This window comes from Ascidiella aspersa, chromosome 5, assembly GCF_963924565.1.
Source record: "Ascidiella aspersa chromosome 5, kaAscAspe10.2, whole genome shotgun sequence".
NCBI lineage: Eukaryota > Metazoa > Chordata > Ascidiacea > Phlebobranchia > Ascidiidae > Ascidiella > Ascidiella aspersa.
The window spans coordinates 32,835,908-32,857,838 of NC_139451.1; the positions used below are offsets into that span (position 1 = coordinate 32,835,908).

At 36.9% G+C, this 21,931-nt stretch overlaps 2 protein-coding genes and 1 pseudogene across 3 annotated transcripts; all 3 read left to right on the forward strand.

The window, feature by feature from the left end:
- Positions 1-15,208: 15,208 nt before the first annotated feature.
- Positions 15,209-15,601, forward strand: LOC146146416 (complex III assembly factor LYRM7-like). Its single transcript, XM_083390755.1, has one exon. It carries the CDS (start codon positions 15,215-15,217, stop codon positions 15,599-15,601), a length of 387 nt encoding a protein of 128 aa, XP_083246881.1. The 5' UTR covers positions 15,209-15,214.
- A 382-nt stretch (positions 15,602-15,983) lies between these two features.
- LOC146146417 (cyclin-dependent kinase 2-interacting protein-like) lies at positions 15,984-16,723 on the forward strand. Its single transcript, XM_083390262.1, has one exon. It carries the CDS (start codon positions 16,034-16,036, stop codon positions 16,658-16,660), a length of 627 nt encoding a protein of 208 aa, XP_083246388.1. The 5' UTR covers positions 15,984-16,033; the 3' UTR covers positions 16,661-16,723.
- Positions 16,724-17,038: 315 nt separating this feature from the next.
- On the forward strand, positions 17,039-21,887 carry LOC146146418 (uncharacterized; annotated as a pseudogene). Its single transcript, XR_014498726.1, has 6 exons — positions 17,039-17,194; positions 17,517-17,721; positions 19,325-19,428; positions 19,844-20,018; positions 20,429-20,481; positions 21,469-21,887. The product of XR_014498726.1 is annotated as an uncharacterized LOC146146418 (transcript).
- The last annotated feature ends 44 nt before the right edge of the window (positions 21,888-21,931 follow it).

The window sequence follows — 21,931 nt, forward strand, 5'->3', positions numbered from 1 at the left end:
TGACATGACTTGAAGTTGACTTGCTCTTAAAATGACTTGACTTTGCTATTTTAGCAAAACACTTAACCTGGACTCATAACTTGACTGGGACGTAAGTCATTTCAAAATGACTTGTTTACAACACTGAAACTAACTCGCAAAAATGTGACTATAATCGCGCTGGTGCCCCACACTATAATCGCGCTGGTGATGACATACCAATTTAAAAGGTGCAAAATCGTGTTTGAAAAGAGAATCGGTGGGAAATGACCCAAAATCGCGCACTAATAGTGTCGGACTGCTGATCAATGTGATCTCCATTATCATCTATTTAGTGCAACATTGTATAAACAGTGTCATGCGTGAATTGCTAGCTTTGCTACAATATTTCTGCTGGACCAGGAATTGATGTCTTGCAAGGGTCAAGATGATTTACAATAGCACGTAAAGCAAAAATACGAGTAAAAAGTCTTGCAGCTGATAACACACTACACGGTGTGGTGAGAGGAAGCTTGGGTGGAAATGATGCAAAAAGAGCGATCACCACAAACCTCGCACTTGTAAAGCGACATCAACTATTAGAAAGGTGCGACGCTGAAGAGCGTTAAGCTAAGGTGCTCTTGCTGTTTCACAACAGTGGTGAAGCGACATTAACTATTAGCAGGGTTAGAGCACGTTTTGTAAAACGACGCTAAAGCACGTTAAGCTAATACATTATACAATTTATCATGTTTTAAGGGGTGGCTGACTTGGTGACCTTCGGGTCTTTCGTCGCCCTGCACGTTTATTTCTTCGTTTCTTTGTATTTGTTTTCTAAAATCACTACAAAACGTGCAAATAAAATATCTATTTATTTATCTAAGGTGCACTTGCTGTTGGTTAACGACTTGCTGCCATAAAGCGGCAATGACCGAAGCTAAGCACACTCACTGTGTTGTGGTTTCCATAACAGACTGCTTCGTGTTCTCTGGCGTGGCAAAAATTCACCACACGTTATTCCAGCCCATTCGACTAAAAGACTGAATTTAAAGCTAAAAAGTTTGGTCACCCATGAATTTGGTCAAATGAGTCATTTGACACAAAACTGTACCGTTCGAAAGTCACTATGGACTGTAAAAAAATCTCCTATTTTATATTCAAGGTTCTTAACGTTTCAGGTTGCTTAACACCTGTGGCATTTAATTGTGGTCGCGTTTAGTTTAAACCAAACCTGCAATGTGGACGAACTAAAAACATAAAAGGTTGTAAACTATCTACTGCTATGTATTATTTAGGCAAGGCTTATCAGTCCGTTTTGTTTATGGACCAAACCGGCTATTCATGATTGGAATATCAGAAGGGTTTAACTCTACAGGTTAAAGTGCGTTTGCTGTCGGCTAACAACTTGCGGTATGCAAAGAATACGTCCAGTGTCACTACCATGAAGCGGCAATCGGTGAACTAATTTACAGCAGATCAGTGGTTGTCAACCTTTTCTGGCGACCACCACCCAATTGCTTTTTACTTTGCCCGAGTTTCACCTGGTTTCAATACCTTTACTTAAATCAACTTGTGGTAACAAAGACGAAACATTACAAACAGACCCGGCGCTAATTGTAGATTTGAATACCGAAAATCGCAATAATAGTACAATTCTCCCTTAATATTTCTAAAGTTTGCTAAGGCTGTTCAACTTTTTAAAACATTTTTAAATGAGATGTGTTTTGGCAGGGTTCGATCCATGGACCCTGAGAACAAGTTACCTCAACTGTTAAGTTTTAATCATAGCATTAATCTAGCAATAATAAACCAACACTAACTTAATAAGTTAAACACACGTAGGTCTCATGGCGGCCAGTAATAATGCAACAGCGTTCCAATTCCTTATAATTAGGCCGCAATGACATAAGTTTCTGTTTATTATGTTGCTCATTTAGATAAGAACTGCGAAGAATATTCTTGGGTCTAAGGCTGATACCCCAAACCAGTTACTCGTCCGATATTTAAAGCGTTGAATCGGCGCCAAATTGATACAAAACTTTAAACTTCAGCTGACGGTAGAATCTAACCATATTGTAAAAACATTCTGCTTTGCCCATTTATAAAAAGTAACTTTCCAGAGAATCTCGGTGCTGTCTGCTATCTTAATTTTTCAATAATTTAAACTAGGGACACTCGATACCTGTCTTTTATTCCAAAACCACAAGTATCGCGATGTCATTAGACACCACATGACGTCACTACTATGCCCAAATGAGCTTCAAAGGTAAGCTAAAATTTGCTGACGGGAAACATATTGATAAAATGCACTTAAAGCTTTATGTTGGCGTTTGCGTAATTCATAAACGTATCAAAGAGGTGAAAATGCTTTACATAGAGCCAAGTGGTCGGATTGAAACACAAAGTACTAGACGGGACTTAAATCGTATATTTTACGGTTGGGACAAAATAAATGTTAAATTAAACTAATTTTAGCGTCGGCCATAGATTTAACCTGATATATTTGTTTTTCTTAGCAAAGCAACGTTTTTTACTGAAAAATATTAAATAGCAAGTATTAGATAAACCTAAAAACAACCACAGCAGCATTGAACTAAGTCGCACATCTTACGATAGTAATTGGACAAAAGTAATCTGTTTGATTTGCTGTTGGTGTCATTAATATAGTCTACTCCCCTTCCAAAAACTATTGCTTAATTTGCCTTTCTAGTAAAGCAGAAATATATGCCCGAAAAACAGCGTTTAAATTGAAAAACAAAATAGAAGTCAAACCTTAAAGCAACAGCAAAATGTCAAGGGGTGACAAAGTACATCTTACGATTTCAAAGGTGAAATCAACATCTGTGATCAGTTGGAGCTCAATTCTCGCTCGTGAATCAAGTCAACAAACTCTGGCGCTCAACAATCGTGGTTAATAAGTAACCAGGGTCGCGACACCTTTGTGCTCTATTGTGACACAATAATCGGCAATAATGGAATGGATTAGGGCGTTTTGTTGGTTGATACCACACTGACTTGTAAAGAAAGTTGAACCGGAGGTTATACGTTCGAAAGCTGATTGCAATCTACAGTAGACTGTTCAGTATCGTTACATGTGAAAAGCACGTTTAGGATTGTTAATTCCCTCCTATTTTTGAAGTAACATTATAGGACAATATCTGCAATCAATATTAAAAAAAAAACAATAAAAAATGACACAGAAATATATGTTTAAAATTACCAATAAAGAATTCTATCAATAGTAGTTAGAGCTGCTATCTGAAAGTATATTTAATAATTACACCTTGAAAAACGTTTTACGGTAACGTTTCATACAAAAGCTTTACAAGAAACCCTTTCTATATTATGCATTTTTGTTAGTTTTTATGCTGGCCAGCCAGTTGATTTATACAGACCAGCTATACGCTGTTTTCGAATTGTGATTAATTTGGGCTTAAAGCAGGAACATCTCACTACAACCAGATGTCCCTTTGAACGAACAAGCCCTAAAGTACATAATTCACCACATAGACCGGGTTTAATCTAGGGATGTCCTATATTACCGGTTCGTGGCATCAATACTCGGGTAATATTCGATACTACTGTGCCTGCTGAAAATTTAGTGAATTTCGACGAAATGTTATTTTTAACGAGAAGTTACTTTTTCACGAAAAGTTTCTTTTTCACGAAAAGTTTCTTTTTTACGAAATGTTACTTTTTTACGAAAAGTTACTTTTTTACGAAATGTTACTTTGTCACGAAATGCTACTAATAACAACATATAGCCAAGTCTACAGTTGGGGCACAAAAGCCTGTTTTGATTTTCAGTATAAAAACAAAGCGTTACTCCAGTTACTACATTTCTTTAAACGCCCAGTTTAAATTATATACCAACTATTTCCACCAACTTTCCAATCAAGCAGATACGCTACATAGACCAGTCGCATAACTTGCTTATACGCCTAGAAACACTTTTTAAACTAACCTAAAAACGAAGAATATTAACTTGCTTCTTATGTCTGTGGTAAAAATGATCTGATAACTAAACGACATATATAGCAACACATAGCTCCTGCCAGTTCACAAAACGAGACTTTTTTTGCTTTTCCAACAATTTCGGGCCAAAAATCAGCAACAACTTTTCGCTGCATTTTGTCATTTCCCTTCGTAATAAAACTGCTTGTTCGATGCGTGAGGCTTTTGTCGCCAAATTGCATTCCAGGCTTAAGCAGACAAACTCACATCGATCGCAAGAATTGCAAGCGGTCAGCCCAATGCAAGATTGGCTTTCCATCTATCGACCAGGGGTTCGGTTTCAAAGCAAGGTTGCCGACAAAAACACGCGCCAGAGATCAAAAACAAACAAAATCGGCGACTTTTGGTGAGCGTGGAAAAGCACAGATGAAGCCACAACGCCAATTTCAACTGTTTTACCGAGATTTTATTTTTGAATTTATTGTTTGTTTTAAAGTGTTAACTGTTTTAACCATCAACATTTTTTTTTCTATGGCTAAAATCGCGTCAAAAAAGTAATTGGGCGTTTTCAACAAGGAATCATAAAGTAAGTTTGTCACCTTTAATCATTTAAAAGTGGATGATCCCAGATATGCATATGGTCAACTTCATCTTAAACATGCTGAGTAACCGTAGCTTTCAGCTCCACACAAGTAACGGTCAATGCAGTAGGACTCGAAAGCTGAGGAATGGCGTACCACAAGGTTCCGTCCTTGCTCTTATGTTATTTAACATATATATTCACGACTTACCCGCCACCCAGTCGAAGAAATATGGCTATGCAGATGATCTTGCAATTCTACTCAGCAAGCCAACATGGGGCGAAGCCGAAGAAGGTCTCACCGCAGACATGGGGATCCTGTCGTCCTACTTCAAGAACTGGAGACTAAAATTAAGCATGGGGAAAACTATGGCCACAATGTTCCACCTAAATAACAGGGAAGCCAAGCGTACTACAAACATCCGAGTCAACAATACGTTGTTGCAGCATAATGCTAGCCCCACATACCTCGGGGTCAAGCTTGACAGAACGCTGACGTTCAAGCATCACGTCGACAGCGTCAGGGCGAAGGCAACCGCTCGCATTGCGCTTATACGCCGCCTGGCCGGTACTGCGTGGGGAGGCTCAACTAAGGTGCTGCGTATATCTGTCCAGGCACTGGTGCTATCCGCTGCTGAGTACTGTGCCCCCGTGTGGTGCCGAAGTAGCCACGCTAAGAAGGTAGACACTTGCGTATCATATCTGGCTGCCTACGTGCCACGCCAACCGAGCAGCTGCCCGTGCTGGCCGGCATAGCACCGCCTGACATCCGCCGAGAGGCAGCGACCCTAGCCCTATGTAGAAAAGCGCCCTGCAACGAACAACATCTACTGCACAGAGTTCTCACTATTAAGACTTGCCATCAACGTCTAAAATCGAGGCACTCCTTTGCTGCCCAGGCAAAGACGATGCTACAGGTCGTCAGAGATGGCATGTCCAAGGACACCTGGGTAAAGAACCGGTGGACGGAGAGGTGGTCAGCAGCACCACAAACAAGATTACATCGCTACATAGACAGCCCTTATGAAGTAACAGGCCTGGACCTTCCACGGCGACAGTGGGTTAATCTTAACCGCCTCCGCACTGGAGTCGGCTGTTTCGGAGCGTCGATGCTGAAGTGGGGCTTGACCGACAATCCGGCTTGCATATGTGGCGCCCAACACCAAACTGCGGACCACATCGTGGAGGAATGTACCACCCACCGCCCACCCCATGGGGAACGAGGCCTCAGAGACCTCGACAATGACACTCTGAAATGGCTCTCGTCAACAGAGCTCCGTGTTTGACACACGAAAGAAGAAGATTTAAAAGTGAATAAGTATTCAGTATTCGAAGAGCTTTCAAATTCTGGCGATGTAAAAATACATTCTAGGTCTATTAAAGCATGAACTTTTATCGATTTGTGGTTTTGCTTTAATTAGAAATGTCCGGTAAAATTTGCGAAGCCGATATACGATTTCAAGTGGTAGTATCGGTACTCGTCCAATACTGGTTATATCGGTACTCGTCCGATACTGGTTATATCGGTATTCGTCCGATACTAGGGTGGTATCGCTACTCGTCCAATACTGGTTATATCGGTACTCGTCCGATACTGGTTATATCGGTACTCGTCCGATACTAGGGTGGTATCGGTACTCGTCCAATACTGGTTATATCGGTACTCGTCCAATACTGGTTATATCGGTACTCGTCCGATACTGGTTATATCGGTACTCGTCCGATACTGGTTATATCGGTACTCGTCCGATACTGGTTATATCGGTGCCAATCTCGTTAAAAAGGTAAATTTCTTAACGATAAAGCAAATTTTAGCCTAAAAACCAAGAAAAAAAAACGTAAGACGTTTGAATTTTATCGGTTTTCTTACTTGTTAAAAGTAATGACAAATTGGTTCCAGAACGTGATACGTCAAGTATGGGACATCCCTATACTTTGATTGTTTCGTGGCACCATAAGTAAACCCTAAACACCAGTAGCCTCCAGCCATTAATAATAAAACCTAAAGTAGTTTAAAATCATTCACGTTAATTGGTTTACCCGCCAAGTTAGACGGTAAAATGACGCGAGACAAAAATCAATACAAGGAACTTTTAATTAGCACAATTGTTGCAAAGCGTGATCTCTTGGGGTTGAACAGCAGCACGCACAGATTGCAAAGCACCCAGAAAAAGCAGGATTGCTCTTACGGATGTCCGATAATATCAGATCCCAGCCGATACCCGATAACTCTAGGCTTGTGTCCCAGTTGATCCGACACCAACTTGAGCTTTTTAGTTATGGTTTGCGAAATAATCTCGTGTTTCCCACTTTAAAAGGTATTTATTTCTTAGCAAATAACATATGAACAATAAAGCTAACTAAGTTTTGAATCGCTAAAGCATATTTTTGCTTAAACAACTCGGAAAGCATTACGTTTGTACGTTCCAGTTGCCAATTTTGTTTATTTTACCACAATAATGACGTCACTTGGTTAGTTTTGCCAAAATTTCGAGTAAAAGACTATCGGATGAAACACAAAGTACCAGGGATTCTAACTTATATTACGGAGCGTTAAGAAAGCCTTGCCTTCAGCGGGAATAGGAAGTACCAGGGATTCTAACTTATATTACGGAGCGTTAAGAAGCCTTGCCTTCAGCGGGAATAGGAGGTGATTAAGTGGAGTTGTGCATACGCTGGGTGCGGAAGGCACTTGGTTTACAAAGGGCGAACACCTCAACTAGCTTTGATTGATTGTTTAAAACCTTCGCCCTTAGCACACGTTGTTAACCTGGAGGTGCTACTGCCATGTTTCTGGGCAACTCTGCTTTTCAGTTTTGTCAAGTTACTATTTCATTGTTTTAAGTTTTTTAAACAATTGCTGCCATTGATAATCTGAATACGTTAAAACTGCAATATTCATAAGCTGTTTTATGGACAAAAAGGCAGTTTAAATATACAAAAATCCAACAACAATTTATAGCTACAACTTGTTGTTCGCGGTCACATTGCCAGCTTTGTTGTAGTACGCATGTGTGCATTATTACGAAGATTGTAACGCTGTACGAAGCACAATAATTCACCGCAAGGTTCCACGTTTGGTAAAGGTTAAAGGTCGAGCGTTCGTGGTTAATTTGGGGTCAAAAGGTTACAACAGATTCCAAATGTGTTTGACTTTAATATCTAAACAATGCTTTTTTGAAAAAAAAAATTAACTTACTATTTCGAATCGGTAATGTGTACAACTATACACCAAAAACGAAGCTGAACTTAAACATCGATAATTTCATTTCATAACATTCACTTTTGGTTCAAGAAATATGCACCACGATGCTTTTTACGACAGGCAATTCAGAATATATATTAAAATTAGACGAATTCTGCTGCAGTTCTTTGAATGATTCAAGAATTATAAGTTGTCCATCTGGTTTTGATTTACGTTTAGCTATAGAACACCTTCTACAATCTCAAAAGAACCATAATCCAACATGGAAGTGTTTAGCGTGACGACCAAGTGCAAATAACAAACATGAAAGGAGTTAAATCGAGCTACTTTTGTTAGCGAACTTTTCGGTCAGATCTGGTGAATATATCGATCACACACGATGTTGTCATGACAGGCTTCCTAACACAAGGCACCACACTTTGCCGCAGGTGACAATAACCAGGCTAGACTAAGTTAAGTCGCTTGATCATAAGCTCACGTATCACGGTATTTCATCACGTATCGCATTGCTTTTCACGATTCACCAAGTGATTTCACGTATTACTTAATTTTTATCACGAACAACATTATCACTTTTCACATGAACAATCTTAGATATAACGGTCTATGTTAATCATAAATTGCAATTTTTAGAACGTATCACAAAATATAATCACGAATCACGCAGCAAATAAATATATCACAAAAAACTTTCGTGTCACGTATATATTATTCTCTCGTATAATAAATCGACTTAATCACGTTTAACAGAGTATTCACATCTATCATGGAAGAATATCTTGTTTCACAAAATATGTTTTAGGTTTCACAAAAATGTTTAGGTTTTCACAAAAGAATATCTTGTTTCACAAAATATGTTTAGGTTTTCACATTTAATCTCGTATTCGTCTTTTCGGAGGCACGAAGTAATCTCAAGAGAAAGGGGAAAGTCACGAATTAACAATTTAGCGCAAGGGATCATAAACTCGCGACATATTTTGTCGCAAAGTTTGAAGGTAAGCGATTAAAATGATTCTGACACAAAAAATAATTTAACTTCAACAGCAGCGGTTTTGATTTTTAGAGCACATCAATAAGTCACTTGCGATCCATTTTCGTGAGCTTTTTTGTTTACTTTTAATATCCTTTGTTTTTTACGACAGGTTGAAGTTTACACGAGATCCTTTGGTTTTGATTTATCTTGCTACGTGGGTCATGCTTGACTGCACGTATTCAGCCAACCGTAAAGTCCGTATGATATCGCCCGTTTTAGTTGGCCATCCCAAAATGACGGGTTTCATTTTTCCACCTTTAAAAAAAAAAAACAAAAAAAAAACGTTTTTTGAAAAAACGTGACTATTTTTCCCGAAAACATCAAAGGTTGAAAACAGATTAGCCGGTTGCTTTTATAGAGAGCAAAAAATTAACAAGCTAGATAAAAAATGCTAACGAATACATGAAACGGTGGCCCAAAAAAGTGCAGACTGAATTTACGTATTCATACCAAAGTTTTGATAACAGGTAAAAGCCCAGTCGGAAAAAAAAAGTCACAAGAGGAAGAAAAATGTAAGAGGAAAAAAACGAAGGCTTTGTTTGAAGCCACAAAATAAAATCTAAAGGGTAAAGAACGGAGACTGCTGACAATGTCAAGGTGTCGGAAAAATGTTCCCACAAAACTAAAGTTTTTTTGGCTGAGCTTTGCGTTAATCCAGTAAGCAAGCCTGGGCTTAACCACCCAAGCGCTTGCAACAAAAAGAAGCAGACAAAACAGACGTGCGTGAGTCTGGCTTACGTGATGCGATTTCAAACGAAAAGCATTCAGCGCGCAGAAATTAAAATGGAATTAGTGCACAGAGAGGTTTGTGTGCGAGATGAGGCTATTGTAAGGAAAGTTTACAGCACGGCTGAAAAAATACAGGCGGGTTGCGGTTTAAAAACTTGTCTAGACCAAGTTAAAAGTGGAATAAGCACACAAAAACAAGTAGATTTTATACTGGATTACCTAAAACTAAACCTTTTTGTAATATGATCATTTTTCTTAGTCTTTCTATGGAATACATCAACATTGTGAACAAGTCATTTTGAAGAACAGCGCCAAGCCATTCACAACAAATAACTAGGGAATTCCCAGACCAATTGCTTTTGCAAAGTCAGTTTCAATTTCAGTCATAACCATGCATTCCATATCTAGCAATATATCTCATAATCAACAAAACAAACAGTAAGCACACTCAATATTATTTTACACTCAAAATTAAAGTGAATATCACAAATTTATTGCAATTCTTCAATTAAAATACCTAATTTTGATAAGACTTAAGTCAAGTAAAGTATACTGGAAAAAATTAATTAGAAAGAAACGTGTGACTACAGTTATAAATGTTGGATGTGAAAAACTTGAAGTGTCATGTTTTTAAACAGTAAAATCCACAGTAACACAAATTTTGTACGCCCATAAATATGTATTTTAAAGCACTGAGGATCTTTTAAGAACACTGTAAAATAATAAATTATAAATATGGATGCTAGATCTGTCTAGTGTATACATACATTAAAGCTCATTACTTTTACAAATATTCACAATCACAAATAACAGAAACAAATACACCCTTTGATTGTGCCTAATTTGGCATGAATGCAAAAAGAACAAATTTTGACATTAAACAAAATTTAATATAAATATAAGTTTAATAAATCATTTAAAGCAACAATAGTTCCATATTACAAGACACAAATTAATATTGCACTAAATATGTTTTCATTTAGCTGTGATTGGGTATAATGTCAACACAATATTTACTATGTTAAATAAATCATAAATTGCATGTATAGTATAGAATATGGCCTCTTAATCATTCACAAAGTAACAGTGTGAATTGTGATACTTCAAAAAGCAATTCCAGGTACTTGACAAATCATTAAGTGATACTGAACAGTTCCTCAATAAATTATAAGTACAGAAGCTTTTAATGAAGAATGTTCACTTTACTCCGGTGAATCAAAATAACTTGCCAAACATAATTTACAGGATCTTAACACCTTGACAAAGTATTACTTGAATGCTGCTTTAATCATATCGATCAAAAAATTACAGGCCAAAACATTTTATAAGTTGTACTTTTAAAGCTGTACAACAGAACTTTGTGACATATTCTACAAAGTGCTGTTAAAATTAACTTGCCTTTTCTTTCTTATGAAGAAGGATGGCTGTAAGTTGAATATCAAGCACACAAGTGTGAAGCGTACAGTGTAAGCTCTTGACAAACTAAACTGGTTGTTTCTGTTGTAAAATATTACTACATTAAAAACTATTATTATACCAAAAGCCATTGCAGACTCTTCACCGAATCTGTCGATCAATGCTGCAAGCAGAGCAGGCTAGAAAAACAAAGGGGCCGAGACCGTCGCTCTACCAACTGAGCTATGCAGGCTCAGAGAGGAGCGAGTCGAGAAACAACCATACGCCAATGCTTGCTCAATCTGTTAGTACAAGCAACCTCATTTAAAGGGATCCACAGTACCATATTATTTATTCAATGAAACATATGCACACACATATGTGTGTTTATAACTGAAATCTAGACTTTCTGAAGCTTCGTTTTGATCAACGATTACGGCTTACATATTATTAGTATAGCTATGTAAGCTGTAATCGTTGGTCAAAAAGCAGCTTCAGAAGGGCTAGTTCAGATTAGAAACTATCCATATGTTTGAATAAGCATTGATAAAACATATATCTCCCAGCGGTATGTATCCGACAGTTAAGAAGCCAAACCATGCAGGGCATTTGCATTTAATGTGTATCCTGTTTTCACAAAATCTTATTCAACTTCTATAATAACAGCTCTGCATCCGGCAAAATAAAGCCAAAGAAATCACAATAGGAACTACTCATGGTGTGGAAGTGAATTGTAAAGAAGTGTGGTAAGCAGCAGAACCGAAACAAACGTTTCAGACAGCCAACATTGGCCCTTTGCCAGCAAAAGGCCCTCCAGGCTTGCAACCTTAAATGTGGCAATTAGAGACCAAGGTATCACTGATCTCTTGCATGACTAAACTTTATGAATTGTAACAGCAGTTGACTTGGAGCTGCATGACCTTTTATATTAAAACGCTTTGGTAAAATTTTCTGAGTAAAATATTATTTGGTGGCACACTTTTTTATACACTGTTTTACATTATTGTTTTACACTTTTACAAGGTTTTAAAAACATTAATGTTAACAAAAATGTTCAAATTATGTATTTTTAACTATTTTTTTTCAACTGACTATGCTTTTGAAAAATAACTTTAAACCCCATAAACAAGAACAATTTAAAAAAAATATGAGGTATGTACTCAACTTGTTAAAGGTTAAAAAATCTCAATTTAACAAATTTATATTTACATTTATCACGAAAAAGTATTTGAGCAGCCTTGGTCTTCCTTAAAATATTCACAAAATAATTCATCTACTATCTGCACAAAAATCTTGTAATTAGCAATTTCCTTCCAACACACGAGCAAAGTTGTGCATTTCACGTCAGATAAATCTTTTTGATTAACATTGACTTTCTGGGCATACTAATCAGCTTTTAAAACACAAACATGAATATTTTATTTTCTTAACAAAGGAATATACCGTAGTGTAGTCTACATTTCCTTTTTATAGAACTGGCTTTGTCAAAAACAACAATTTTAAACGAGGAAAAACAGATGCTTCACAAGATAATGTCAGTTAACACTTTAAGCATATGACAAAATAGGGTAGGATTTTTATACCTGTTTCAGTTTCAGTAAACTAAGCAAAACTTATCACAAAATTTAAATGCAATAACTTTTAATGCTTGTGGCACCCTAAAGAAATAGTTTAGTGATTTTCTGTAAGGTCACAATAAACAAGATTGCAACAGCACATATTAATTGCACACAAGGTTAAAAAAGCATGGTGTAGACCGATAAGACATTGGTCTTTAAGGCGAGAACCTACGGCTGTGTATAAATCTCTTACACCTTCCTTGTATGTATATTTTACTCCAAAGAAGCAGGCCGCTAAACTTAATTGACGCCTGGTAAAACTTTCTTATTACTCTTTAGACAATTTAACAAACAAGGATATAATTTAACAAAAAAACCTTAATGATTGCAAAAAAATTCTGAATAAAATTTGGGGTTTAACTTAGTTTTACTGTCCACTGATTTGGGTTTACACTTTATTATAATAACAACATAGTTATTTTATTAAGTATCATTATAAGTTATAAATGGGCTAGGAAGATATATTTCTTAACACACATTTCCAAAACAATACATTCCCAAGCATAGGTTGTGACAATATAAAAAAGAAATAGTGCTACACAATTCTTTCACCAATACAGAATTAGACTTGAACATATAAATAATTATAACAAAACCAAATGTCCACAACACCACTTCAAAAAACAAATATGACACAGCTCTTTGCTTGACTCTGAGAAAAAATTTAAAACAGAGATCACGTTCTGTGAAATTTGAAAGACATATCTCATAAATAGTAATGCTTATAAAAATTTAATAGAACAAAATGTGATACATACTTCTTGTGACGACTTGAAATTACACTTCTACATAGAAAAACACAACTAAAACATGGTATAACAACTTGTCCCGAAGAAATATCAAGAATTTTGCCAATGCACTTAACAACACAATTCAAGCAGAAGATACAGCACTAACAAAATATTGTGCTTCAAAGTAGCATCAAAAAAATGAACTTCACACGTAAAACCATAAGTTGTAACCACTAATGAAGATTATTTAATACTAGCACACTAAACAACACATTTGAAAACATATGTTATCACAAACAGTGTTTAAAAATATGTTTAAAATAGTGCACCACGCTCTGCAAGACTGCTCTAGCATACTAAACAACATCCTTCAAAAAACAATGAAAAAATAATGTGTTTCAAAGACTTCCACCTGTCAGTATAATAAAACACGTTTTAAAACATTAGACATTACGATTAGAAAAAATGTGTTTAAAATAGTGTACCACACATCTTAAAACATAAAATGCACACTCTAGCATATTTTAAGACTGCTAGCATACTAAACAACATATTTCAAAATATTCAAAGTCACAAGTAGGAAAATGGGTTTGAAGCACTAAACGGAAAACTAAACAAGCATTTCAAATCACAAGATGTAAAGGCAACATAATAATGTTGTTTAGTATGCTAACATAAACTAATAATGTTCAAACAAAACCACACATTTCAAAGCATATTATTTTTACAAGCACTTAATCCCCCTAAAAGGCTGCTATTGGCACTAATCAGACAAACGAGCACACACTAACTGGCATGCTGCATTGATGTGTCTGACATGACAGGGTGTGTCTGTGTAACGTGAAATGTGACTTTACACAGCATATGCTGGCCACCACACACTGCACGGGAAAGCAATGTCGCAAGATAAGCATGATGTGTAAGCGACCAAACCCTCGAGAGGCGTTGTGAAACGGGATTTCAATGTTTATTCGATTCCTGGCCCAAGGCTACTAATCTACACGTTAGTTTAGCGAAGCATTTTTCGCCGCTGGTCTACAATCCCATCACATTATTGTCTTGGTGTTTATATTGCCAACATTATTTGGGTTAAGGTGCTGGTTAGCGTTCGGCTTTGGGTGGGTCAAGTATGTATTCTACCATAATTCTTTCTTTCTTTCAATTTCATTTTTGAAAACTCGTTTCGTAACTGCAAATAATTGTGGTAGGATTCAAGCCGCTATTTTTCGTATCTTGCTCTTTATTTATATGATCGTCTAAGCTCTTATATCAACCTAAAAACTTGAAATATGGATTCAGACTGGCCTACAAGCTACAGTTTGTTTGTTTAAAGTCGTACTCAGCTATAAACAACACTAAAACGAGCTTAAAATTGCGCACACAACTCACTTTGCTTGCAACATCAGGCGATTACTTCGGCTCGCTCATGTTTTTTTTGCGAAAAAATGGCGACGTCACGATTTCTTCAGAATAGCTCCATGCCGCCGCTTTAAATACAGTGGCGAGATTGAAAGATGTTAAATTTCTCGCGGCGCAAAATTAAGCGTCACGTTGTTTTTAACTTTTTATAGCTCCTTAAAAGAACTTTTTTTGTGTGCTACAACCTCCTGATCATTTTTGTTTGCCTTTTGTGCTACAGCCCCCAGATCGTGAATCTCAGGCTGCGCCACAAATTATGGAATGCAGTTGGATGAAGTAATAAAAGTAAACCAACCAAAGAATTGCAAGAAATGTACTTGTTTTCCAACTACTGTACTTTTTCTTGAATATGTTAACTTTCCAAAACTCAAATTCTATCGGCCCTGTGGTCATGTAATAAATATTTAAACGCATTGTTTAGGATAAATGCAGGTTTTTAAAACTTTATCAAAACTGCATTATTTAATAGAAACTTTAAAACACCAACACACATTCTCATCGAGGGTTATTCACCGTGGGAACTTATGTTGTTCAATGCGTAATGTGAAAAAGTCATTTTTTTAGCGTCTGTATCGTAATATTTACTTAAAAATGGCGGCTTCGCAAGAGCTACGGCGCAGAGTGCTTGCCGCCTTCAAAGACCTGCACCTTGCGAGGCTCCAAACCTTTCGCGGCGACCAAAGAGCTTTAGTGGCCGGGCGGGCAGAAATCAACGACAATTTCCGCAAGAAAAAGGACGTTAGTAACCCGGCTGAAATCGAGGAACTGATCACGATCGCTGTTGATTCGGCGCGAATTCTGCGCCAACATGTTGTTCAACTGGAGGAGGTCGGTGATAAGAGGTTCAGGGCAAACGTGACCGAAGATACTTTCAAAATCGACAACGCAGAGTTCAGGGAAGTGACTGAGAGCGAGTTGTTGGGCGCAAGCAAAATGCGGAAACGGAAATGCGCCGACACTAAAGATGAAGCAAAATGAGATCAATTTGTGGAAAAACTGGGCACCTTGATTTTATGCCCGGTGTTCAAAGACTCTTAAAAACCACCTAATTTTTGCAACTTACATGTTATTCGTAGCCCCAGTATACAGTTGGATTGAGGAGCAAAAATGCGTTGGCATAATATAATGCTCTGCATAATGTCATCAAAAAGCCATAATTTTACCGAAATGCTAGGGATTTTTTAATTACCCTATTTTATACTTTCCTACCCAGCTACGACTAACCATAGCCTGGAATTTCGGCAGCGTTTTAGGAGTTCTATCAACACATAAAAAAACTTAAAAGGCATTTACAATTAAGAAACGGTTTTTGTGTTTTGATATTTATCGATTTATTTTAATGTTTATTTTTCAGGGTTTTTATTTTGGTAATTGTTGTGTTCCTAAAGCATTTGCTTGTGAGGATCCGAAATGCCGAAGAAAAAAAGCCTCGGGCAAATACAAGGCCAACTTACTGGTCTGCCACGGCAGGTGAAAGACTTGGTGGCCGACCTGCACAACCTCGTCCTTAAGTGGGATCGACTCAATCTACAAGGTTTTCAAAACCTTAAATCAGTCTCTGACCTAAAGATTCAGCTTCTGGGTAATTCGGATAGTAGTGTTCCACCAGAAGGGACCGAACATTATTCTACAGCTCTGGAAACTTCCTGTGGCGCTCTTTGCAGGACTTTAGATGAAATGGACTCGTTGTCTGAAAAACTTGTAAAAGCAAGTCAAAAACTGCTGAAGTTGCAGAAGCTTTCGACTGACGGACCCCCGTTTCTATCCTGGAATGTTTCGAGCTTTGCAAGTTGTGCAAAAGAAATATCTGACATGCACACCAAGCAGCTTCAGATGTTAAGATGCATTGTTGAGAATGCAGCGCACATAGAACACTTTGCAGCAGCGCCAGAAGAAAAGGGGGAATTTCCTCAAAGTTGCCGGGACGTTTTGATGTTTTATTCGTCGTGTTGGTTGCATCAGCCATATATTAACGAATCACAAAGAGATCTTTTATTGCAGGAAATGCTGATGGAATCGGGCCACACTCAAGTTTGAACTTAAATCTCTAATTAATGTTGCTTTTTACGCTTCCATTTTTTTAATATTGTTTCTAAAAATGTTGGGCATTTTAGGTGTATTATGTTTTTCAGTTGCGTTATAAATGACCTAACAGTAAATAGAGTGATATGCTAAAATTACATTTTTGGGATAAATTACATCCCTGATATGTTACTAACTATAGCAAAAGGCCTAAGTATTAGTTTAATTTGATTGCAAGATTTTCTCTGCAAAATAATACATAGTAAAAATACATCGATGTTTACTTTCTTTCAACTAAGCTGGACAATTATTTTAAGTAAAGAGAAATTAAACTTGTATTTTTTGTACTATTTTCACAGTTTAAAGTTAGGAAAGTGTAACAATGGCATAAAAATGTTGTTAAATTTCTCAGCGCAAACCGTTTGGGTTGCCAAGTGTCCTCACCAGTTTAGCACGGTTGCGTTTGGGAAACTTTTTGGAAGCAGCGAAGACTCGTTAGTAACAGCAGGAGAAGATGGAATTGTGAGGATTTTCGCTTGCCCAAAAAGAGTCATGTCAAATCCTTTCCTTCGCAGGTTGTTTTAAAAGGTTAACCATTGGTTGTTATTTGATGGGTAAAGATCCTTAATTTAAATCTGTAGTTTAGTCATAATTTTTTATAATTTTAATAAATAGCGAGATTGATAAAAAAGTTTGGTTAAAGCAGGACTAGATAGTCATTTTGAAACAGCTGGAGTCTGAATCCTTTGGTTAGAGTAATCCATTCAAAGGGTGTCGAAAAAATGTTGCACACTATGCAATCCCACCTTAAGATGTTCAACAATATTGGTTCCAACAAAGATATGCCAATGCATTTTTTTTTATTTTTTAGCTAAAACGTTCACTGGAAACAAAATGTGGTCCGGCCTTGCACGTCAAACTTAAAGACTTGACACGACTCTCGCCTTGCGACATGCTGGTGGCTGACACTAGAGGCACTGTTGTGCTGTTCTGTGATGGACAAATACTGAATCGGAGGGGTGTGTCAGGGGGCGTGGCATCACAGATCACTGCCATGGAATTACAGGAAACCGCAAGTAAATCAAATTTCTCGTCCGATTGCCTTTGAGATTTATGGGGTGTGTCCGATTAATGAGTCTTCATTTATATAATTGCCAAGATGAATCGACCACACTCCTACAAGATTTGAGATGGCCTGTCTTCGTGAGGCCATTCAGGTCCAATTCTTCCCTTTAGTTCAGATACATGAACAGTCAATTTTTGCTGTCTTCAGTCAAAGCTGTAAAAGCCTCCTCTGCACTAGGCAGTACTGGGTGATACTGGTTGATACTGGTTGATACTGGTTCAGTCACAAAAGCACTCAAGTTTGCTGTCTGAGTAGAAGCTATAAAAGCCTCTATCTCTTTATATTGATTGAACACGCTATTTATAGACGAGAATCAGTTAAGAAAATTTCTGCGATAAAGAAAGATTTACGTCATTAATTCTTATAATACTTAACAAAATATCACGTGATAACAAGGCGTGGTCTAAACCTTTTTCACACTTATTTCTGACGCGAAACATACAAATTTTACGTCAAAATGCGATTGCGAAACAGCCTCTGCCTCCAGTTAAAATGTCAACAGTTTGAAAATCACACAACCGGGGAAACCGACTAATGTTCAGACCGCGGTGTTTTGAAACATATACAAAAAAACGGATGTAAATACCTTGACGCATAAAAATTGGTGTCAGCAATTTGAATTTTTTTGCAAATTCGCTGCAAATATTATGTGGTTGCAAGAAATCTACGTAACGGAATTTTACCGAAAACTTTCCGCTTATCGTTTGCACATTGGCTGCAAGGAGTAACGTAAACATTAGAATATGGTTACAAAGAATTTAGGCCATAGATTTTTACTGAAAATTTTCCGTTACGACACATCGATTAAAAACAAAAATTCTCTGTGTAAACACAATATGACAAAATGGCTTCTACAGATTAAACAACCAATTAATTATTAACTTAGTAGAGTTTGAAAGATTTTTTTATCTTTTGACAAATAAATTACTTTAAATGAAAACTGGTTATTCTTTACACATAACTGAAACCTATTAAAATATTATTGGGAATGTAACATCCCAGAGAATAGTAAAACACTTTTTGAACGAATAAATGTTGAAAAAAGAATAGATATTCAAACATTCAAAATGTTACTTATTTCTGTATAAGCTTTAATATTTACCTACTGTGTCTGTCCAAAACCTCCAACTAATAAAGTTTGTTTTTTTATGGATGGTATTAGAATTAGAAAGCTGGTTATTTCATTTTATAACAAAAGTATTTTGTATAATTCTTTCTGAACATTAACTGCTATAGGTCACTTTCACACTTTCCATCCACCTTAGCTTAGGCAAGGAAAATTTGAAAAAAAAATTTTGGACCAATTTTTTGGCAATTAAGCCTTTTAACGAAAAAAAAAGATTTATGCAAAATGTGCATGCCAGGGTGTTGAAGCTGCTTAGTATTAATATTGGCGATTGTGTAAAAATCTAAAATTCTTGTGAAACTTCTTAGCAGTCAGTAAATCATAATTGTCAACTTTAAAGCACTACAATTTTACTCTTGCTACCATTTCTGTGCCTTGTAATTACCCATTGAATATTATACACCAATAACATTTGTTTGTTGTTCAGTGGGACTTGTAAATAGCATCATCGGATACGACAACGGTGAACTGACTTGTTTCAACACTTTCTCAAACCTTTGGCATCTCCGACTTGGTGATTCATCCATTCAAGTGAGTTTAACAAGATGCTTATGAGCTAATACTTAAAATGTCAGGGGTGTCTAACTACCGTCACTCTGTGGGTTTTTGATATTTTCGATTGCTAACAGCAAGTTTCACTATTTTATTTAAAATTGAAACGTCAATGTTATGCTTGTAATACAAAGCTAATTTAAAAATTTGCCAGATGCTTTTATGAGCCTGTGTCAAACTGTCAGGTTAAATTTTACTAAACAGATTTATTGGAATTTATTGGCTAGTTAGTTATTCTTTGCTTGATTAGTTTGAAATATTTCAAATCTGGAACAGCTCAAGTGCAATTTTTATTCAGCCTAACTTAAAAAAAAAAAAAATGATCGTTAAATAAAAAAAGTTTTGTTTTTGTTTAGAAAAGACAAACTTTCCCAAAAAACTGTTTTGTGTCCAGAACAAGGGGAATTACCCTTCTGTGACGTGCATTCTGGCACTCCCAGTGGTTACCCAAGATTCGGGGGAGGGGGGGGAGCGATTACGTCATTGTGGCCGACTCCCGTAGCAACCTCTACGTCATCCAAGACGGACGAATATTACGCGTCATCAGAACTCCTGTCCCCGTCACAACCGTGAGTAGCGAGGGAACGCGAACATACGCGAATATGCGCGAACATGTCCGAAGCATGCGAAACTATTCGAAAATACTCAAAAATGTGAAGAATTTAATGAAATTGTGCGAAAATGTCCGGATGGGACTACAGCCTCGAATATTTTCCAAGTGCGCAAAACAAACTGTGTAAAACGCAAACAAAATAAAAATGGTCGAATTTGCGCAAAATGTGCAAAAAACAAATAAAAATTAGTTTTTAGTTAATCAAAGAGGCGCAAAAATAAAAAATAAAAACTGTCTGTCGTAAAACGCAAACCGTAATTGTTCCCTCATTAATCCATATTAACGAATCAACAGTTGAAATTTATAACCCAGAATTATGGGTTTTAAGTTGTTTTAACGTGTCTACGACTCTTTTGTATTTTTCAGATGACCGCTGGTCGATTTTTGGATGTTGAAGATGGAAATGCCAGCAGCAAAAAGTAAGTTGTTGCTTGTATTTGTATGTGCAATAAGTTTAGCAAAATCTATCACACTATTTGATAAACTGAACTACTCAGAAAACTGAACAACAAAACAATCTAAAAATAAAACTGTTTTTTTAATAATTTTTATAGAAATCTTACTGAGCGTAAGACAACTTTCCATGGCGTACCAGTTAAGAAACGCTGATATAAACCGGTGCTAGATTTTGCTTCTTTTGTTCAGTTTGTTCCATGTCAATTTCCTTATGTAGGCATATTATCAAGCCATTTAAACTTAGTTTTGCGTCATTTTTCTAAAATAAGCGCGCCTTCGATACCAAGGTTGCCGCTCCGCAAAGATATTTTTGAGGAGACCAGTGTTAAAAGTTAAACTGCTTCTCTACACCAGGGGTCGCCAGAGCACAACACGCGGGTCAGATTTGACCTCAGAGTTAACTTTACTGACCGCGAAATCTATCCTAAGTTATAAATATAAAGTACAGTTGGAGCGTTGTCGGGTGCAATTTCAAACTATATTTTGATGAATTATTAAGCTGAAAGACAACATATTAAAGCTTTAACATTTTTTGTTGCATGGTTATTGGTTATTAACGTAAGTGTATGACTTATAAATTAATCTACAATCTTTACAACCATGTTTCAATATTGTTTACTTAGCCTCCATTTCCTCAATGTCCTAATTTAAAAATCATAAAAATAGTGTTTTTATAAGCAACACCTCTGTGTGATTAAGTGTATGACAACCTGCACAATCATGTTTCAAGATTATTTACTGGAAATTATCTACTTGCAGTTTAACGCAAATAGCTTTGGTTGCTCCAACAGTTTTGCAGAATCTGGTTGTGCGTTGACTTCCTTAATGCTCAATGCAAAAAGATGGAATATAAAAAGCAGTTTTTCAGAGCAACACCTCTGTGTGTTTAAGTGTATGACATATAATCTACAATCTTTACAATCATGTTTCAATATAATCCTCGATTGCAGTTTAACGCAGATAGCTTTGGGTTGCTCAAACGGTTCTATCTGGTTGTGTGTTGATTTCATCATCGACCCCCAAGGTCCCTACGCTGACGTCAGTTACCCCATCACCCACATCAGGGGGGTACCGGCCCGAGGTAACCACTCCGGGTGGTCTGTGGAGGGGAATTCCCGGCGCTAGTGGTTCTTCAATACGGAAAGGTGGGAACCTTGGCCTAGAATTTGTTTCCACCTCAGTGAAGGGCTGGGCTTAGACCACTGCTGAATTGCTCAGATATTTCCGGCCTCTTCTTGGACAACTAGATAAATTCATTGAATTAGAGCGGAATGCGGCTAATTCTTATTCTAATCTAATTTATGAATTGCCTGTGTGCTGTAATTCTAGTTCTAATCTAATTCGAATTTTTCCAAAACTGCTACTTTGTCCAACGGTATTTTAGTCACTCAGTTGAAACACAGAATTTTAATT